General features: G+C 39.3%; 1 protein-coding gene across 4 annotated transcripts in view; it reads right to left on the bottom strand.

Annotated features, from left to right (window-relative positions):
- The window catches only part of OSBPL9 (oxysterol binding protein like 9), a 173,004-nt gene that overhangs the window by 52,545 nt on the left and 99,846 nt on the right, over positions 1–20,613 (bottom strand). The window contains exon 1 of one of the 4 annotated variants that reach the window (XM_044238218.1): positions 6,675–6,830. The exons of 2 other annotated variants lie outside the window; for them this stretch is intronic. In XM_044238218.1, the coding sequence (XP_044094153.1) occupies positions 6,675–6,701 (27 nt within the window). In that variant the 5' untranslated portion in view covers positions 6,702–6,830. One more of the 4 variants, XM_044238219.1, reaches the window with a different exon arrangement.

Here is a 20,613-nt window from a genome sequence, read left to right as displayed (position 1 = left end):
ATAGTGATTCAACATTCAAGAAAGCAAACTCATAAAAAACAACTACATCACTCCCTCTTAACAAAGCACTCTGTGACCATGTGGTGCTGGCAATCAGCTAAAGCTTTTCTTTTCACCCACTTGGTTGGTCAGGCTACCGGGCACATCTTTCTTGAAAGTTACAGGTTAACTTATTCCAAGATCTATATAAGCTCTGAGTGGCTTACTACAACAGGATGGAAAAATATACATTCTTCCTCTCTCCAACTCCAAATTACTACCTAACATTCAGTTTAACAGCATTCTGGAAAACAAAGAAGTCTCACTACTATTAAGGATCCACCAAAAATAAAAGTTTTAGGTAAATACCGGAGATTTACTCCAAGCATAACTAGGAGAAACTAATATTCAAACATATGAATCCTTAAACTAAGTATTTTAGTAGGACAGGTTTTGAAAGACTGCAGAATTCTCTTAGCATAAAAGCTGTTAAAATTTTGATTGTGAAATGCTTTAAGAAACAAAACTTGATATATTTCTCTGACAAACCTGGATCTCTCTGTATAGCAAAATAGAATACACTGAAAATTAAACACCCAAAGGGAGCTAAATGATGGAACTAGTCAGACCAACAGACAATACTAAAAGCTTAGGTCTCACAGAAACCAAACAAAATAAAACAAAAACAATGCTGAATTGAAAAGGATACTCTAATTAGTTTGACTTTTATCCCTTCAAATTATATATGCCAAAAACAGTTTCTGTATATCTGATTTTAGCTGTCAGTGAACATTACACAGAAGGAACAGGCTGAGTTTTTGCTAAACTGTTAAAAGTATAATATAGGGGCACTGGGTGGCTCAGTTGGTTGACCATCGGACTCTTGATTTTGGCTCAGGTCACGATCCGGGTTGTGAGAAAGTCAGGCTCTGTGCTGGGTGTGGAGCCTGCTTAAGAGTCTCTCTCCCTCTCCCTTTGCCATCTCCACCAGAGTGTACATAAAATTATCCTAGTTTTGTTTAATTGTGGTCAGTAATCTACAAAGATGGTTTAAACCTAACTAGAATATATCAGGGCAGGACTTAGTGTTGTTCTTAACTGTATCCCCAAGGCCAGTGCTTGTTTTGTAGTGAAAATTTTGTAAATTAATGACTTAAGGAATTCTGAAATGTGCCTATCTGCTAGCATTTAAGCATAAAGTAATCAAAGAAATTATATTTGAGTGTATTCACGAAAAAAGTATAAACAACTCATTTACCTTAAAGGATTTATTATATTACAAGTACAGATGCTGACTTTCTTATGGCCAATTAAAAATTTTTAAGTAAATAAAGAAACCAAGTAAAAGGTAGGATACTATATTGTACAGGCAGTACAAGAAGCAAGACCAGGCAATGACAACTGACTTGTCCCTCTAAAAACTCATTCTTCTCAGTCAATTCCTCTCATGAGCACTTTTACACATGCAGGTTCACCTCAACTTTCAAAAGTCTGTGTTACCACTTTGCTTTTACTAAAGATCTTCATCAGTACCTGCTTTCACTAACCAAAAGAAATCTGGACAGGATTATCTGCTTTTTACAGAAAGAAAGGGGGGGGGCAAAAAGAAAAAAAAAGCATTTAGCATTTGTTTTGCATCAAGTTGTTACAGAGGTAGAGTACCATACCACAAGCAAGAGAGGCACCACCAAGCTCCTTCTCTGGAAATTACACACAGCATCTCCACCATAAGCTGCCATAGCTTTGAACTTTGTGAGCACTTGTACTTTATCTTAATTTTTTGTGTATCGATTAGCAAGACATCCTAAGGTGTTAGAAAAGCCCAAGAGGTTATTTTTAGGGCCAGGGATGGCTCAAAAGTCTTTTCATATAAATTAATGGTAATTGCTTCTTCACTTTATACCATTTTGACTTAGGAAAGCTTTCACAGGAATGCTCTACTTTCGAATAGCAAGGGAAACCTGTACTGCTGCTCAAGGGCTGGAATTCAGTGTTACAATAATGATTTATTCATCGGGTATCTCTTTTGACTACTGCACTGTGCTGGATGCACTGGGGATGCCAAGACAAAGCAGCTATAGACTATACCCTAGGAGTTTCAAATCTCTAAGAGAAGATAAAATATCTGTCTAAAAATAACTGATTCAAGCATGGTAAAATAAGAGTTATAAGAAAAGTACTAAGAGAACAGAGGGCAAAGTTGAAGGGATGAGAAAGGTTTCCCAGAGACATCATTGTGAAGTACAAGATGTGGACAGAAATATAAGGGGGAAAGTATTATAGCAGTGGACGGAGGCTGGAAACAGCATAATGAAATAGAATAGTTCAACTTCTCTTTAATGAAGTGGCCACAGAAATGAGAGCAGGGTTAGGTAAACGAACAAGGGATGCTGAGGTACCCAGGAAATAGGAACAGCAGGAAGCCTTCACAATTCTAAGCCTGGAGGAAAAGGAAGGAAACTGTTGCCATGGACCACCTGGAGGTACTCAAAGGACACTCTAGTTATAGTTATGTAGCCACTGCTCAAAACACATCAAAACAGAGGACCAAGAGGAATAAATACCCCAAGAGTTCTCTCTTTTCTTTCTTCCATCTTCTGTCACTGCCTCCCATTGGCTAACCCCAACCAGTATCCAAAGGAGAAAGAACTTCAGGTGACATGGCTATAAAGGTTAGCCTCCTGGAGCAAAGAGCAAAGAATGGCAAAGAAGGAATCTGCAGGAAAATGGAGAATAACAGAAAAGGCATACTCGCAGGCTAAGAGTTAGTGTAAGCGCAAAGAGGCTAGAAAGCAGAAGGAAGCCAAATGAGGAACAATATCTTCCACAAAAAGATGGTTATTTTTCATATCCAGATGCTGACTCTGAAAGGAAGTAAGAATTAGTGGCTGAACTGGAAAAATTACTAAGGTTTGGGGAGAGAGGAGAGCAATGGATGAAGAGCAGCAGCAAGGTAGCACCCAAGTTCTCCCTAGAGTCAAAAGAGCAAGAATTACTGGGCTCTAATCCTAGTTATTCTGGTCTTTAACTGTGTGACCTTGGGCAAGTCACTTCTCTGAGACTGTTTTCTCCACTATAAAAATAGAGAGAGGTTAGGGGTGCCTGGGTGGCTCAGTTAGTTAAGTGCCTACCTTCAGCTCAGGTCATGATCCTGGAGACCCAGGATTGGGCCCTGTGTCCCTGCATAGCAGGGAGTTGTCTTCTCTCCTTAACCTCAAATAAATAAATAAAATCTTAAAAAGAAAAATTGGTAGAGGTTATATTAAACTTGAAGATCCTTCCAATTCTAGGAGTCTGTGAAGCCAGTATCTCCAGGTAAATAACCATGTTCCTCAGGTGAGTAAATACCTTAGGGCATTTGAAAAACCTGGAGTCCACTCCTTTACTCTAATAAAAGTAGTAATTTCATTTAAATAAAAACAATAAGAACTTAAAGGTTCCATCTGAAGCCAAGTCCTGCACAGTAAGACAAAGAATGTTAACACAAGCAAATTCTATCATTTAGTGTAACCTTGAAATTGAGTGAGAAAAAGCAATACAACGAGATTTTAAAATATGTTTTGGAATGCAGAAAATGCAAACAAACCAACCAAGTAAGCAGGATAACTTGAATGAAGTGGCACATTTTGGAAAAAACAAAATTGGGTGCCTGGTAAATACAGCAAAGCAAAGTTCTAAGAGGTATCTCCAGAAATAAATGAATTCCAATGTAAAAGGCCAAGTCTGTTTCTGTCTCTGTCTCTGTCTCTCTCTCTCTCACACACACACACACACACACCCCAACCATTCCTTCATGACACAAATATTCACTGAAAATCTGTTATGTACCAAGTACTACCATGGTCTTCAAAGGAACAACAAATATCATTTCATTACCTAATCTGGAATGAGTTCAAATTTCACCCCTTCCAAGCAACATGCTCTGACTTCCTATAATACTAACTACAGTAGAACTAATTAGTGCTAGTATTCTTTAAACCATATTAGAGATCACAGAGATTGGGGGGCAGAGAGAGTTTGCCTGGGAATCTGCTCACCATTTATAATATTGTTTCTAAGCATTGTCTCCAATCCCATGGCTTCGGTGTGGTAGCAACCAGAGAGCTTGGGGCCTTAGGTTTCTTAGCTCCAGTACAAGTGAGACAAAGGTCTGCACACTAAGTACATCATTAAGTCACAAATTTTCATCATTTAACAAGCATTCAGTGAGTACCTACTATGTGCCAAGCACTGAACTATGGACAAAGGCCCTGGAGATACAAAGATAAGTAAAGACCTCTGCCCTCTAGAGGTTAGGGTATAATGCAAGAATCAGACACGTGAACAAAAAATCTACAATACAACCTGGTGAAATGCTGTCCATAGAGAGATTAACAAAGTGTTACAGTAGCACACAAAGGTCAACAGTAACTCTAAATGGCTCTGCCTGTAGGAAAACGTTAAAGAAAAAGTTAACATATGAAGTGTATGTTAAATTGAGGAAGAACTGGAGGTTTATCACTTGCTAGAATTCTCAGCAATTCTAGTTCCAAGCAAGAGGGGAAAGGCTGTGAAAGGATAAAGAGCTGAGAGGCTAAGTCATGTTCTACATGATTAATAGTTCGTAGTGCTGGAGTGGATAGCTTGGGTAGAGCACCTGCAGCTGAGTTCAGAATAAGAGAGAGAAATTAGGACCAGGTTGTGAAGGGCCCTGAAGGACCTGACAGGCAGCTGACTTTGGCAAATGGATTCAAAACAGACTGTGAAGCACAGGAATGACTCAGTCTGATTTGATTGGAGATAAAGACAGGTAGGAGTAAGACTAGTTAGAAGGAAAAGTCCAGGTAGAGATGATGAGGCTTGAATTAAACTATTATCTCATGGGAAAAGGATAAATCAAATAGGTATTACTAAGGCAAATTTAACAGATCTGGTGACTGGAGATGGAAAATAATAGCTTTCAATGACTAACTGCCAACGTACGGTGGAACTTCACTTACTTAAAATATTCAGGGAGAGATACTTTAAATCTTTATTGAAAAATCTTCCTAAATATAATCTGTAGGCTAACCACATAATCATTAAAACTGTCTTCTTCTATAGAATCCTCACAAACATCAGTTATCACTCCATACAAGGTCTAGATACTAATAAAACTTGATATATCCCAGGGGATACCCCAGAATTTGCTTTCCAGAATAAAAGCCTGATATCTTTCTCAGGCAATAGGCTGCAAACCATTAACTGCTTGATTTTCCAACCAACAAAATATGGCTGGATCGCAATGTTTTTTCCCGGCTGAACCAAACTTAAATTCTCTGTTCATCTTCTTATCATCTGGGGATGTTTGAGTAGATTACTACTACTATGATTACTACTATTTTTGCACTAAAAAAAATACCACCTAGAACTTAAAAAATATCAAAATGGATGTGACCAGCCTAGTATTTATTGAGGGGTACTTCAAGCATAATGCCATCTCTGTCAAAAACAAATTCAGGATACTTTGGAAACCAATCTGGTTTCTCTGCAGTAATTCTTTTCATTTAAGCTCTCAGACTAAAAGTCTGATTTTTGGTGGTTTCTGTCTTCCCTGAGCTAGGAAAGGTGACACAGTATTTTTACTTAAGTTGCTTCTGGCTGGGCTGCACAAAAAGGAAAGTTTAAAAAAAAAAAGTTTTTAAGAAAATGAGATGTTGACAATATTCACTAAAGGGCTTTATCACAGTTCAATACAGGCAATGTTCTGAAAGACGATTCACAGACAGTGGACTAGACTTTCCAATTTAAATTTCACTACAAAAGCTCTTTTAAAACTGTGACTACATCCCTAAACTCTGCTAAAAACTAGGAGAAATAATTACTTGATTTGTTTTTAATTTCCTGAACACAGCTAAAAGCAATCAATCTGACAAGCAAAACCAAGTAATACTTCAAATGAGCAAAAAGTTTTCTGCTTCAATACATTTCTCCCTCGTAACAAAAATACTTGTTGAAGTGCAGTATGAATGCTGAAAAAATGCATGATTCAATCTGGCTTTCTAGTCATTATACTCAACTTTCCACAACTGAGCTGTGCTGAGAACCTAAACCTTTCCCTCCAGTTTTTATGAGAACCTCACACTATTCCAAAGTTTTCAGTATTTTCTTGCACAAGCTACTCAAGAAGCGTGAAACCACTCCCCTCCCCGCACACAGACTCACAAATAATAGCACCTATTATTATTACACACAAAAATACTACGCCAGGCTGAAGAAAACAGTGTCCAAAAATAAAACAGAAAATGTTTGGCCTGCAACTGGAGACTCTATTAATGGGCAACTGGTCAAAATTAAGCTTTCACATTACGGGAAAGCTTAACTTCTGTGTTTACAGCTTGAGACAGCTTTCGAAAAGGAAAGTGAGTTCCACAAAAATGTAAAAAAGGGGAAGAGATGCCCTCTTCCAGTATGGTTTGGTGGCGAATGACCTCTCCGTGAAACTGGAGGCTCCTAGCCTCACCCTCCAACCCATCTTGGCTGAAGAAGTGAGAAGAGCTCCCCAAGAAGAGAGGGCCTGCGCGGCCACGGCGTCCTACTCACCCCAGAGGGCAGCGGAAAGGAGGCAGGGAGAGAGCGACATTCGCGGCCACAGCCCGGCCGGGCCAGGCAGCAGGAACCCCGGGGACTCAGGGGTGGGGGCCGGCCCCTTTCCCAGACCCTCAGGGTCTACTCACTCCGCAAGTGGCCAGCAAGAAAGCCATTCGCCAAGGCCCCCGCCCTCTGTGCCTCCAGGGGAGGGAGTCGGGGGCCGCTTCCGAGCACCCCTTTTTTCTCCCTCGGGCCGTATCCCCCACACTGCAGTGAAGTCGATCCACTCAGGTTTAGCCTGTCCCCCGGGACACCCCCCACCCGCCCCCACACCCTTGCCCCACCCCCAGCCTGGGCCTAGGGACCGCACCGATTGGCCGGCCCTTACGGCTCCTGGCAAAGAAACCCCTGGCGATTGGCCATAGGTCACCTGCTGTAAAGGAGGGGAGCGATTGACGATTGGCCGTTAGGCCAATTTTGGGTGGAGAGGAGGGAGCGAGTGGGCCACCCGCGGGGGGTGGGAGGGGAGCGGGAGGGGCTGGCAGCAGCGGGTGGGCCCGGGAAAGCCCAGCTTGCCCTGTCCAGATCCAACCCCGGCTCCCACCTCAGGGAGCCCAGGGCTCACCTTGGGGGCAGTGGGCTGGGCACCCAAGCCCACACCAGGACCTGTGCTTCCTGACCTGCAGCTGCTGCCAGCTGAGCTCACGCCCTCCCCAGGAAAGGGAGGTCCTTGCTGAAGGGAGCTCTGCTTGGCTTCAGAACTTCAGCCCCGGGAACTCCCATAACGTGGCAACCGGGGAAGACGAAAAACTGCTTCACCTACACCCACCGACTGTTAATTCACTGTCCCTAAAATTCTGGCAACTGTGGAACCAAGTTTCATCTGGATAACTGCTTTTGGTTACTTCCGGAAAGTTGTTTGTGTCGAGTCGGGCGGGTGTGGAGGGGAGGATCCTTTCTCCGTAAACAAAAGCATGGGTGCCCTGTTTTATTAATCAGGGAAACTTCGTGGGTCTGCTGTTATGCCACAGCTCCATAAGGCATGTAGGTGGCTTGTGAAGATGCCAAGTCCATATTGGCTTCAAGAAACCAAATGGCAGAACTTCAAATTAGATAAAAAATTCGGGCATAGAGGACCTTAACAAGACTCACCCAAAATGCAGGGAATCACAGACATAAATAATTAACTTACTGCTCTGGAGAACAATCTCCTTTATCTTAACAGTTATTTTTCTGGTCATTTATACATCTGCAACTAACTCTAATTTCCCAAGCATCTAATTTTTGTAGCTCTATTAACTAACCCCTACAACTAGCCTGGTCTGCACCGCACGGAAGGTTCAATAAATGCTTGCTGCACTCTAGGTTAAAGATACCTACAGTTTTATGTAAATTTTTTCAAAATGCCCAAATACCAAATGCACTCTCTTCTTGCCACATCTGCTTCTCAAAAGCATGGCCTTCCCGTACTGCCTCTGTATCAGTAAATGAAAACCACTATTGTCCACTGTAATATGCAAACCATAAACCTAGCAGTCTATGATGCCTCCCTCATTCCATATTCAGTCCATCTAGTTCCATCATTTTCACCTCCTTAATACAGTCTCCATTCTGTCCACTTCTATTATGACCACTCAGTCCTAGGTCTGGGCCTCCTGCAATAAACTTCCTGAATCCACTCTAGTTCCTCCAATTCATTCTTAACACTAGAGTCACAGTAGTTGGTTTCCAAAGCCAATTTCATTACTCCCTCATCACACCCTACCACAACCAATTAAAGAACTTCAACTGCTTTCCACTGTGCTTAGGATACAATTCAGTCTTTAATAATGGCTTACAAAGTTTAGCCCTACTTATCCTCTAGCTCCATTTTACACCCTCCACTCCCTCATTTACTGCACTACACACAATGACCTTTTTTCAAGTTTCTTCAATTTGCTATGGACTTTTCAACCTCAGGGCCTTGGCAAAGGCTGTTATTTCTTTTACACTATTCCTATGATACCAATCCTCTTCAGTTTACATCTATTCATCATCTTGTCCATCCCACCTATGTGAATTCTTCCTATCATATATTCTCATGGCCCCTATCATATGTTCTCATGGCTCCTGCAATTCTTTTTTTTTTTTTAAGATTATTTACTTATTTTAGAGAGAGACAGATAGTGACAGAGATAGTGAGAGAGCACAAGCAGATGTAGAGGGAAAAGCAAGCTCCCATGGAAGTGAATCCCAGGACTCTGGGATCTGACCTGACCTGACGGAGCTACCCAGGTGCCCCTGCAATTCTTCTTCTTATCCCAGCTATAATTTTATGTGTATTTGAGTTATCTTTAATTAACCTTATTGAATAATTTACATATAATAAAACGTGTTTTAGATGTACCGTTCAATATACTTTGATAAATGTATGCACACATGTAATCACCACCACAATTAGAACATTTCTGTCATCCCCAAATTTCCCTAATGGCCCCCCAGCAGTCAATTCCACCAACCACTTTTCTGTTTCCTATCTAGCTGCATTATTCTTTCATTAATGTTTATCACTAGACTGTAAACTTAATAAGGCAAGGATCTGATTTTGTTCAACATTATATCCTTAGTATTTAGCCACATGCCTGGTACATATTAGTGCTCAATAATGGATTTCCTATGGTAACAGGTTCTGAAAATAAACATCAACTAAATGATAAATATCAATTAAACCATAAACAATGATGTAGAAAAATACATTAATTTTGCCAAATGGACAAGGTCAATGTCTAACAATTTCCACAAATATCTTTTCAAGTTTTCCTTTAATATCTGCATTTCCAAGAGTTAATTTTGTGCCTGAACTGCCTAAAGGATGTAATTCAATATTGGCTGATCCAGCAGTTCTCCAGGCCAGGGGGAAAAATCTACATCTCTAATTCTGTCTATATAATAAACTGTTTGAGTCCATAAAAGATGTAATACTTATTTATATCGTTCTTGCTTACCAGGTCCTTCATGTGCTTATCTCCCCAACTAGACAGAGAGACCCATGAGGAGTCATTAGTGACTTCGTATTTAACAATGCTTACCAAAGAATCATTTTTTTTTTAAAGTGTCTTCCTCATCACCTATCATCATCATCATCACCATCATCATGAGTCAGCAGTTTCAAAATCTGAGGGCGATCTGGCTGCGACATCTGTCACCCCACTGATCGCCAGGGTTGATTCGGCTGATCTGGCTGGCTAGGCGGGTGTCCCCTTCCTCCCTCACCGCTCCATGTGCGTCCCTCCCGAAGCTGCACGCTCGGTCGAAGAGGACGACCATCCCCGATAGAGGAGAGGACCGTTCTTCGGTCAAGGGTATACGAGTAGCTGCGCTCCCCTGCACTGTCATTTTTGATAGAATAGTGTAAATAGTAAAGTTCTAGTAAAATTTTAGCAGACCCAATTATCACTAGTTTTTATTAATAGGCTTAAGTGTTATGGTTAGGGGTGATGGCCAATAGCTAAACTATGGAAAGAACCTAGATGTCCATCAACAGATGAATGGATAAAGAAGATGTGGGGGGGGTGTATACATACACACACATATATATAATATATACATACACATACATACATACTCAATGGTATAATCTGCAGCCATCAAAAAACCCCAAATCTTGCCATTTGCAATGATGTAGATGGAACTAGAGGGTATTATGCTAAGCAAAATAAGTTAATCAGAAAAAGAGGGCAGGGAGTCGTGGGGGGCAGGGAGGGAAAAAATGAAACAAGATGGGACCAGGGAGGGGGACAAACCATAAGAGACTCTTAATCTCAGGAAACAAACTGAGGGTTGCCTGGGGTTGGAGAGGAGGGATAGGGTGTCTGGGTTATGGACATTGGGGAGGGTATGTTCTATGGTGAGTGCTGTGACTTGTGTAAGACTGATGATTCACAGACCTGTACCCCTGAAGCAAATAATACTTTATGTGTTAATAAAAAAAAAAGATTAGGGGTGATGACAATAGAGTATATTATTTATGATGGTCTCTTAATACAACTGAGTCTTCCTCAACTGCATATATAAAACTCTAGGGTTCTAGTTACCCATTTAAAGAGGTCACAGCTAAAGTGCAAAGTTTACCTTTTCACAGTTTCATGCAGAGATAACTATTTGTTCTAGACATGTAGTTCTCATTTTCCTAACCCTTGTATAATGTTAGTATGCATAAAGATGTAGCATTTATTTATTTTTTATTTTTTAAAGATTTTACTTATTTGACACGGAGAGAGAGATCACAAATAGGTGGAGAGGCAGGCAGGCAAAGAGAGAGAGAAGGAAGCAGGCTCCCCAACTGAGCAGAGAGGGGAGCTCGATTCCAGGTCCCTGGGATCATGACCTGAGCCGAAGGCAGAGGCTTTAACCCACTGAGCCACCCAAGCACCCCAAAATGTAGCATTTAATATGAAAAGTAACTGCACACTATGAGGCAACTTTACCCAATTTATCCCAATAAATTATAGGACTTTTAAGCAAATTTGGCAACTTGAGCAGTCATTTACTTCAGAAGAAAGTTAAGGGACCAATGTCTTAAACCCATATATAACAACTGATTTCCAATATATGTATCAAAAAGAAAATCTTCAATACTTCTCTTTAGACTACATAACTAAGGCTATTACATGATTAAATTATATTAGTGCTTTTTTCTGCTTTTGTTCAAGATAAAGAAGAATACAGTAGGATGACTAAGAAGTACATAAACAACCTGAGAAAAATAAAACTATTAAGATTCAGGGTGAGGTGGTCTTTCAACTGGCAAAAGTCAAGCAAAAAATAGGCCACATTTACCTACAGCTATTAAGATGAAAAAACTTTTTTAACCAAATGGAATTTGTGCATTACTTTCAAAAATATTATTTCTGCTAGAGAGCCCAGTAATGTTTACCTATAAATCACATTTTGCTCTGGTGTCACCTCACAGAGACAACAAATACTTTTGGTAGCACAAAAAAAGGTAGTAATTAAGAGGAAAAATCCATAGTTTCCCTATGAATTTGCTTTGTAACGCTGGCCAAATGACTGGAATGGATAACATTAAAAGACAACTCTTGGAAGGAGGGTATGTAGCTCTACTGTTTTGTCTGATCAGTACCTGGAAGTCTCAAAACTAAAGTTAGCCAATAAATTTCCACATAGACACTTAGGCCATATGGAATAAAAATACCACTTGTCCTATGGTAGAAGCAGTCCTTATCATCTCATGATGAAGGTGACCATGTTCCAAAAGTTTGTTTTATTTGCTGTTCTCAAAGCATTATCAAATTGAAGAATTATTTTATTCAAGGTTAGGAACAAACACCCTCTATAAACCTCATAATGGCTATGATAGTGTACTGCCTTGTTCACCAATATATCGGTAGTATCTCCTCAACACTGGGATTGATATGCATTAGGTGCTTAATTAGGTCTCTTGAGTAGAATGAAGTATCAGGTACTGTAGTATGAAATCAGCAGTATAAACAAAAAGGCTGAAAATAGCTAGTCTAGCAAGCAGAACAGAGAAAGCAGAGAGACAGAACGCTGTTGTTTTGATGCATGAGCCTTTTAGTACCATTTAATTTTTAAACTTATACTAGGTACTATTGCCCCACTTTTCAAACATAAAATCCAGCACCTGTCACTTAACTTTCTCCTCAAACAATTTGCAGGTTTCATTAAAAACACATGAGTTAAAAACAGCACAAGCTGCCGATTTTGGTGGAAGTACATAGCTCCTTGCCATAAGATGGGTGAGATGGCTTTGTATTACATAATTACTCTTCATTTTAAATGCTCCCACTTTTATGCCCTCTAACTTTAGAAGAGGAAGTTAACAAATGAGAACTGTGTTTATCTCTAAAGAAAGGGTGTGGGAAACACTACTGTTTTTATTTTATATACTTCTGCATAGTTTAAAATTTTTTAGAAGCATGACTTATGTCATTATCACGGTTTTTAAAAACTCCAATCCTCATTTTCTTTCAATCTTTCCTCTTTCAATCCTCGTATCTTTATTTTCTACTTTATACTAGGACTGAGCTCTGTAAAGACAAGGACAACATGTCATTTATTCATAATAATATCCTCTACAACTTGTATACTGCATGGGACACATTAAATACAAGTAAGTATTCACCAAATACATAACTTCTTTTTTTACTCCATATGTTCTGAATTGAACATGAACTTTTTTATTTTAAACTTTATTTTTATACAGAGAAGGCAGGACATGTAAGTTCTGAAAGATGCCCATAAAAACAATTAAGATAAATTTCTGGCAGTAAAAGGAAAACCTTTAGCAGCTATAAAACTGGACTTTTTGTTCTTATTTGTTTCCCAAGAGCTCAAGATAGATGGGCCACCACTAGAACAAAAGAACTGAATAAAAAAATGAATCCCAGAATGAATCCTAAAAATGAATCCTAAGTTGGAGCCAGAAATTCACCTGCCCTCAGTAATACCAAAGACAATGGTAACAACCCTTAGGGAATTTTCCTTTGTTAAAGGAAACCCAAGTAAATGGCTACTTCTCTATACCGTTTTACCTGTGGAAAAAGTGACGTATCTATACTGCAATCATTTTCTTGGGATAACAAAGCATTTCAAGGGAGAAAAACAATATACATTTATTTTTCTACATGACACAAAATCTTGAGGTGGCAGGAGAAAACAATGGTATTAAACAGATCTTTATATATTGAAAAATTGAAATGTATGTTCAAAACACTTGGGACGCCTGGGTGGCTCAGTTGGTTGGACGACTGCCTTCGGCTCAGGTCAGGATCCCGGAGTCCAGGGATCGAGTCCCGCATCAGGCTCCCAGCTCCATGGGGAGTCTGCTTCTCTCTCTGACCTTCTCCTTGCTCATGCTCTCTCCACTGTCTCTCTCTCTCAAATAAATAAATAAAATCTTTAAAAAAAAAAAGAATTCAAAACACTAATCTTCAGGGAAGTGGCTTAACAAATCATACCTTAAATACTAAATTTGTGTTTGTCTAGTAACAGAAATTTGGCAGGTACATAATTAACTGAAGGATCTAATTTTGGAGGGGAAAAAAAGGACTTCAAAATGGCTCTATTATTTTTTTTTTAGCTTCAATAATGATTTGCCACCTGAATTCTATCACATTTCCTTTATGAATGATGATGTTTTACTCATAGATTCAGGGGCATTTCTGGTGAGGTTTCTACCAGCCCTCTCTCTTTCCCTCAGCCATATTCTTACACAAGGTATCATGTTCCTTCTCTCTAGGGGCTTAAGACCAAAGCCAATGGACAGTGAATGTATAGTAAAGGGCAAAAATCATAAAATTACAAGACAGCAGCAATGAAATTCCGATTTGATAACCACCTAAGATGCAGTCTACAGCGGCCTACATAATAAACTTAGATAGATGAGAACAATTATAGTCCAATTTCTTGGCCCAAACAACTACTAGAGAAGCCATTTTGGCATAAAATTTTTTTGAGTACCAACTAAGTTACAGCATAAAACCAAAAAGTGTAAAGGTCCACACTACTCAATTAGTATACATCCACATGAAGGTTTTTAAACTGGGATCTAAAAAAATATCTAGCACAATCATCTATGTTTTCATTTTGATAACCTATAGAAATCTGTGTAACTGCACACTGAGTCATCTCAGTAACAACCTTAAATCCAAGTGGTACCAAATTATTTCATTGTCCATTTTTGTTTATGATCAAGTTGGCACCAAGTACAACTACCTTGTTACAGAAGAGCCTTGACCATGAAAATGACGTAAGTGCAAACTGAAGGTCAAATAACCTCATAGGATGTGATATACAACTGAAGGTTTCCCAGTAGTCAGAACAAAGAAAAATGGCAAGATGACAGTCATAATCCACAGTAGTGTACTCATGTCAAACTTAAAAAGAATCTATACCCTAAAGGTCTGTACCATTTTCACATTGTAACTGGTGACCGTTTTTATAAGGCAATATCATTTATCACAGTAAATAAATGTCAACTTAGATTTTATTGCTTTGTGTTTCATTTGCATTTCACTTTCAATTTTCTTTTGGATGTAAATTTAGTTCTGCATGATTTTAAATCTAAGAAGTTTATACCTAGCTTTGTTTGCCCACATTGAATAACATTGTATATATAATACTTTAAACACTGGAATTCTGGGCTTGCAAGAGTTTTCTTCTAAAACAGGCCCAAATTTACTGAAGGTTATACAACTCTTTATACATCTGTATGATATCCAGGCAAGCTGCTATGTTTCACTATACTTTGTATTATATAGGATGATACTGCAAAACCTACACAATGTAGCATCCTATCTTCTTCCAGTGATAAATTCCTTTGCTTGGCAATCTCTCAGCATTTAGTTCATACTAAAACTTAGTAGGGCAAATAAAGAATCTGAAAGGTTTGCCTCCATTAATCAGTATCATCAAACATCCACTGAAGACTTCTTACAGGCTAAGAGGAAGGTAAGATTAAGAAGCTCAAAAGCACCTCTTCAAGAAGTGTCCTATTTAGTTGGGTGTAAATACATGAAAAGATAACACAAGCTAACATACAAGTTTAGACTGACTACTGGAAAATCGAGTTCCATAGGAGTTGAAAGGAGAGAAGATTTTTTAGTTGTCTTCTCCCATTCTCAGACTATCCTAATTGCATTTTTAAGATACCCATAGAAGGGGTGCCTGGGTAGCTCAGTCGATTAAGCATCTGACTCTTTGTTTCAGCCCAGGTCATGATCTCATAAGTCCTGGGATCAAGCCCTACATCAGGTTCTACGCTTAGCGTGGAGTCTGCTTTAAAGATTCTCTCCCTCTGCCCCTCTTCCAATGTGTGTGTGCATGCTCTCTCTCAAAAAAATAAATCTTAAGATACCGACAGAAGAGTGAGAACAGGAAAAAAAAAAAGAGGAAAGATGGTAGGAAAGGGAAAAGGTACAAGACATGCTCTAGATGGATTTACTGTCAATCAGAATGGAAGGAAGAATGGAACAAATATTTATGACTATCTTCACCATACAATGTGTAATGTGCTAGAAATAATATAACATCTTAACACAACTACTTGACTGAGGTTTTGTGCCTACCTTTAAAGATCAGCTAAGGTTTAAAAGAGGTTTAAAAGAAATTAAGTACTTATTCCACATTAATATACATCTAATAAGATGGCATAGTCAGGACCCAAGGACTGGGCAGCCTGGCTCTAAAGATTTTCTATTATAATATACTGGTTCTTAAACCATATTCAGAAGGTTAGTCAGGGCCTGTTGAGCTTGGCATAGGTGCAATGGAAAAAATACTATCAAAAAAATGTTTATAATCTCAAGTGGGCAATGAGTTATATAATAATGTATTACTGTAAGAGATAATGCAGTAAAGTATACATGCAGTTTGTGGCACATAAGAAGTGCTCAAGTATTAGTTGCTACTGTTATTATTATATACCAGACTGCCATATGAGCTACACAGAAGGGGAAATTACAGCAGAGGTTAGAGAGGTAAGAGACTACTTTTGATTACAGTGGTAAGAAAGAGATGAAATGAAGAGGTAATATGTGCACTGGGTCTTGAATGACTGGAATTAATCACACAGAGGCAAATTTGAGGACTCAGGATGGTGAGGACATAAGAGAGAGTAGCATGAGTAGAAGCATGAACAAGGAACATGTAGAACAGGAGGTGGAAAAGGTAGGTTGGCATCAAATCAAAGAGAGCCTGAAATCCCCTAATAAGTTTTACTTCATCCTACAGGTAAATGTAAATCATTAAAGGTTTTTCACTGTTAAAAATGCCCAGAGGTCATTTATTCAAGGTACTCTTTTATAAGATAAAGAGAATAAATTCAGGAAATATTACAAGGGCACCAGAGAGTTAGCAAGATGCAACTTACATGACAAAGTGAACATCAGAGGAGTAAAAGTGATCCTACTAAACACACATACACACACACACACACACAGAGTTTGACAGTTTAGAAATTACACCCAAAAGGATTCTCAACTTTCAAACTTCATGGCTCAGAGAATAACACTGTCATTAACAGAAACAGAAAAATGAGAGAAAGAGATGGGTTTGAGGAGACATGATAGGTTCAGTTTTAGCCATGCTGAGGTTGAGTTCCTGGGAGCCATCTAACTGGCAAAATCCGCAAGGGAAGAGTGTGGACTAAAGCTAAATATGAAAAGATGTATATGTAAAGAAGGGGAGGTGTGGAGGGAAAGAAGAGTCACCTCCACAGAAATTTTGGCCAAATCCATTAAAATGGTTGAGGGCTACTGGAGGGAGAGGGTCATAGTCTCAAAGGAAACATCATGCAGTCACATTATGGGTGTTGTATTAACTCTGGGAAAGAGTAAGAATGTTTTTCTTTGAAATATGCAAAGCATAAAAAATAAGTATAGGTGAAATCACTAAGAACTACTGAAGTGAGGCTTTTTTTTTTTTCCGAAGATTTTGTTTATTTATTTGACAGAGAGAGATCACAAGTAGGCAGAGCAGCAGGCAGAGAGGCTCCCTGCTCAGCAGGAAGCCCAATGTAGGGCTCAATCCCAGGACCCTGGGACCATGACCTGAGCCAAAGGCAGAGACTTAACCCACTAAGCCACCCAGGTGCCCCGAGACCTTTTTCTATAAAGAAGGGAGCAGGCTGTATTAGATACTAAAAACTAATTTAAAAAATATTCCACTGTGGGGATTTAATAAAAACCCAGGAGTCGATAAGAAGACTGTTAAATAGTTACAGAAATCCAATTAAAGTTAGACAAAATTTAAATTGTGATATATACAGCCACTTAATATTATGACCTCTAACAGTACTAGAAACAGAGAAACCAGACAATGGGGGCCCTGGGGAATGGAGACCAGAAATGGCACACAGTACAAAATCCAGTGACAAAAAATTCTAAAGGTGATAACAAAATCGGTTTGAAGAAGCAAATAAAAGGTCTATACTGGAGGATGACATAGGCAAAATAGAAAGGTACTAAATGGCCAGGAAAAAAGGAGAAGAGGCGCTCAGACCAAAATGAGAGAAGGAAAGTTCAGAAGTGATAAGAGGGTGAAGATGATAAAACTGTGACCAAAGAGAAAATACTTTTAAATTCGGTATTTTGGAGGTAGTGCAGCCCTCAGTAATGACAAGGCCATAGTATGGTTTAATGGCTGAAGCAGAGATGAAATTCAATGGAAAAGGAAGACATGTAAATGCCCTTCCTGCCCATTTGGAAGAAAGCTCCATGAGCACTTACCTGCAGTGCCTGAATGGAACACTATACATCTCGAAGTACTCAATAAACAGCAATGGAAAAGCAACCTATACATCATGTTTCTTTGTTAATTCCTTTAATTATGTCTTCATCTAACAGCTACTGACTCTTCAGAATGTGAAGTACTAAGAGTGGAAATAGAGTAGTTTCATTAGAAACAACAGCTACATTTGCCAAGTTCTCACTATAGGTAGGCACGACTTCAGCAAATTTGCATGTAACTCATTTAATCATCAAAACAACTCTGTAAAGGCAGGTACTTTTATTATCTTCATTTTATAGATGAGGATATGGAAACACAGACTAAGTTCAATGTAAAGAGTTAAATGTAAGTGGTAGCACTGGAATGTAGACCAAGACATCTGGGCTCCAGAGTCAAGTTCTTCATCATACCTCCCTATCTGTGGGAGGAGACTCTACTCTCCAAGTATAGGAGACTCTACTTGCCAATCAAATTAACATTTGATTACATATTTCTAAGTGTCCTATCTCCTGCATACATTAACTTAAGGAAAAATACATATAAAGTTTCTCTTGTACAAGGGTATGTTAAATATCAAAGCTATCAGAGTCTAAGACTTTTTAAAATTTTCTTATTTCTTCTGAGAAAAAGCTCAGAAATTCCAAAACTGGATCAAATTAGGTACCCAACCTTAAGGAGTCCAAATCCTAATTGGGGAGATTGGAGTTACACATACTTTCAAAGTTAAACAAAAGGAGTATGATAAGGGGGCGCCTGGGTGGCTCAGTGGGTTAAAGCCTCTGCCTTCAGCTCGAGTCATGGTCTCAGGGTCCTGGGATCGAGCCCTGCATCGGGCCCCCTGCTTGGTGGGGAGCCTGCTTCCCGCCCCCCTGCCTGCCTCTCTGCCTACTTATGATCTCTGTCAAATAAATAAAATCTTTTAAAAAAAAAGAGAGAGAGAGAGAGAAAGAGAGTATGATAAGGACTTAGTGAATTGTGCAAGAAGTCTGGCATCCAGAGAAAGAGATCACTTTGAGTTTGGACTATGGGGAGAGAGGAGTCAGTCAGAGGAGGCTCCACAGAAGAGGTCAGATCTGAACCAGGCTTTGAAGAAAAAGGGTGGTATACAAAGGTAGAATGGAAGCAGATGGCATGTCAGAGAGAAAGAGAGAACATCATGTGCAAGAATGTGGAGACCAGAAAAGATAAGTAAACAGCAGCACTCTATTAAAAAGCTGATGGAGAAACATGGATGGGACTGGAAGAGATTATGCTGAGTGAAATAAGTCAAGCAGAGAGAGTCAATTATCATATGGTTTCACTTATTTGTGGAGCATAACAAATAGCATGGAGGACAAGGGGCATTAGAGAGGAGTAGAAAATTTGGGTAAATTGGAAGGGGAGGTGAACCATGAGAGACTATGGACTCTGAAAAACAGTCTGAGGGGTTTGAAGTGGCGGGGGGGTGGGAGGTTGGGGTACCAGGTGGTGGGTATTATAGAGGGCACGGCTTGCATGGAGCACTGGGTGTGGTGAAAAAATAATGAATAATGTTTTTCTGAAAATAAATAAATTGGAAAAAAAAAAAAGCTGATGGAGAGATATAACAGTAGAAACGACTAGAAAGGCAAGTTGAGAATAGATCACAGAGACTTGAATGTCAGTCTCACCAACCATGGAGAAAATCTACACTGCCACATTCAGGCTAATTCCTTTTTTGTTGTTGTTAGATTTTATTTATTTATTTGACACACACACACACACAGCACAAGCAAGGGAAGTGGCAGGCAGAGGAAGAAGCAGGCTAATCCCAGGACCCTGGGAACATGACCTGAGCCAAAAGCAGACACTTAAATGACTGAGCCAACCAGGCAGCCCCAGGCTAATAGGATTCTTAAAATACTTATCATCATACCGAATCACAAATTTGCTGAAATGATGCCACATTCATTAAATGGACTAAATTTAGAAATTATGAAATGGCTTTTAAAAAGCATAGCTCAAAGAGTAACTTACAGATCTCCCAGTTCTACTCCATATTAATTTCTTATAGTCTCTTAATAACCACATCCTTGAATAATGTTTTTTAAGCTTCTATTTGAATACTCTCAAGAGATGGGAGTTCACAGTCCTGCAGGACCTGGGATGCCCTACACCACCTTAACCACCTTGTCTATTCAAATCAATTCCTGGTACAGGACAAAAATAAGTAGAGAAAAAGAGTTACAAAATGTCACTTTTGTATAACTCAATCGTATCACTCAAAATAATTAAAACAACATCCTCCAATGCCACAATATAAGCTCTTTCATTGAGGAATAAACATGGAAAACTATCCTCAGTATGACAGAGTAGACATTTGTTGTTTTTGTCACCCAGCATCTTCTTTTTCCCTTTTCTGACTTTGCTTGGTGGGGACCATCTTCTATCCTAACAGCAAAGTGTTAAAGCACATAACATCCCAGCTACTGGAGTGAACATATGACTGTGAAACTGTGATTGGTCAGGATTAGGAAAATGACTGAAGTTTAGGTAATCAGCACTAATCCTATTAGTCCTACAGTGGCCCGGGAAGAAAAACAGCCTCCTGTGGACTGGAGCACCTAAAGCAATTCTCCTAATAGCAGGTTATATATCTCAATAATGGGAGGCTGAAACAGCTGTAACCATCTTACTATACCACAAAGAGAACCCATCTAAAAATAAAGCCACCCCAGAAGGAAAGAAGCATGAAAACAGAAATGGTGAATCTGGGTCCCAATGACACTGGTGAAGTGCCTACTTCAAACCACAACTCAGCCAGATTTACTTTTTACTTAAACCAGTTTGGGTATTTTTTCCCCCCTATTACTTTCA

This window comes from Neovison vison, chromosome 2, assembly GCF_020171115.1.
Source record: "Neovison vison isolate M4711 chromosome 2, ASM_NN_V1, whole genome shotgun sequence".
Taxonomy (NCBI): domain Eukaryota; kingdom Metazoa; phylum Chordata; class Mammalia; order Carnivora; family Mustelidae; genus Neogale; species Neogale vison.
This window is presented reverse-complemented; position numbering and strand designations above follow the sequence as displayed.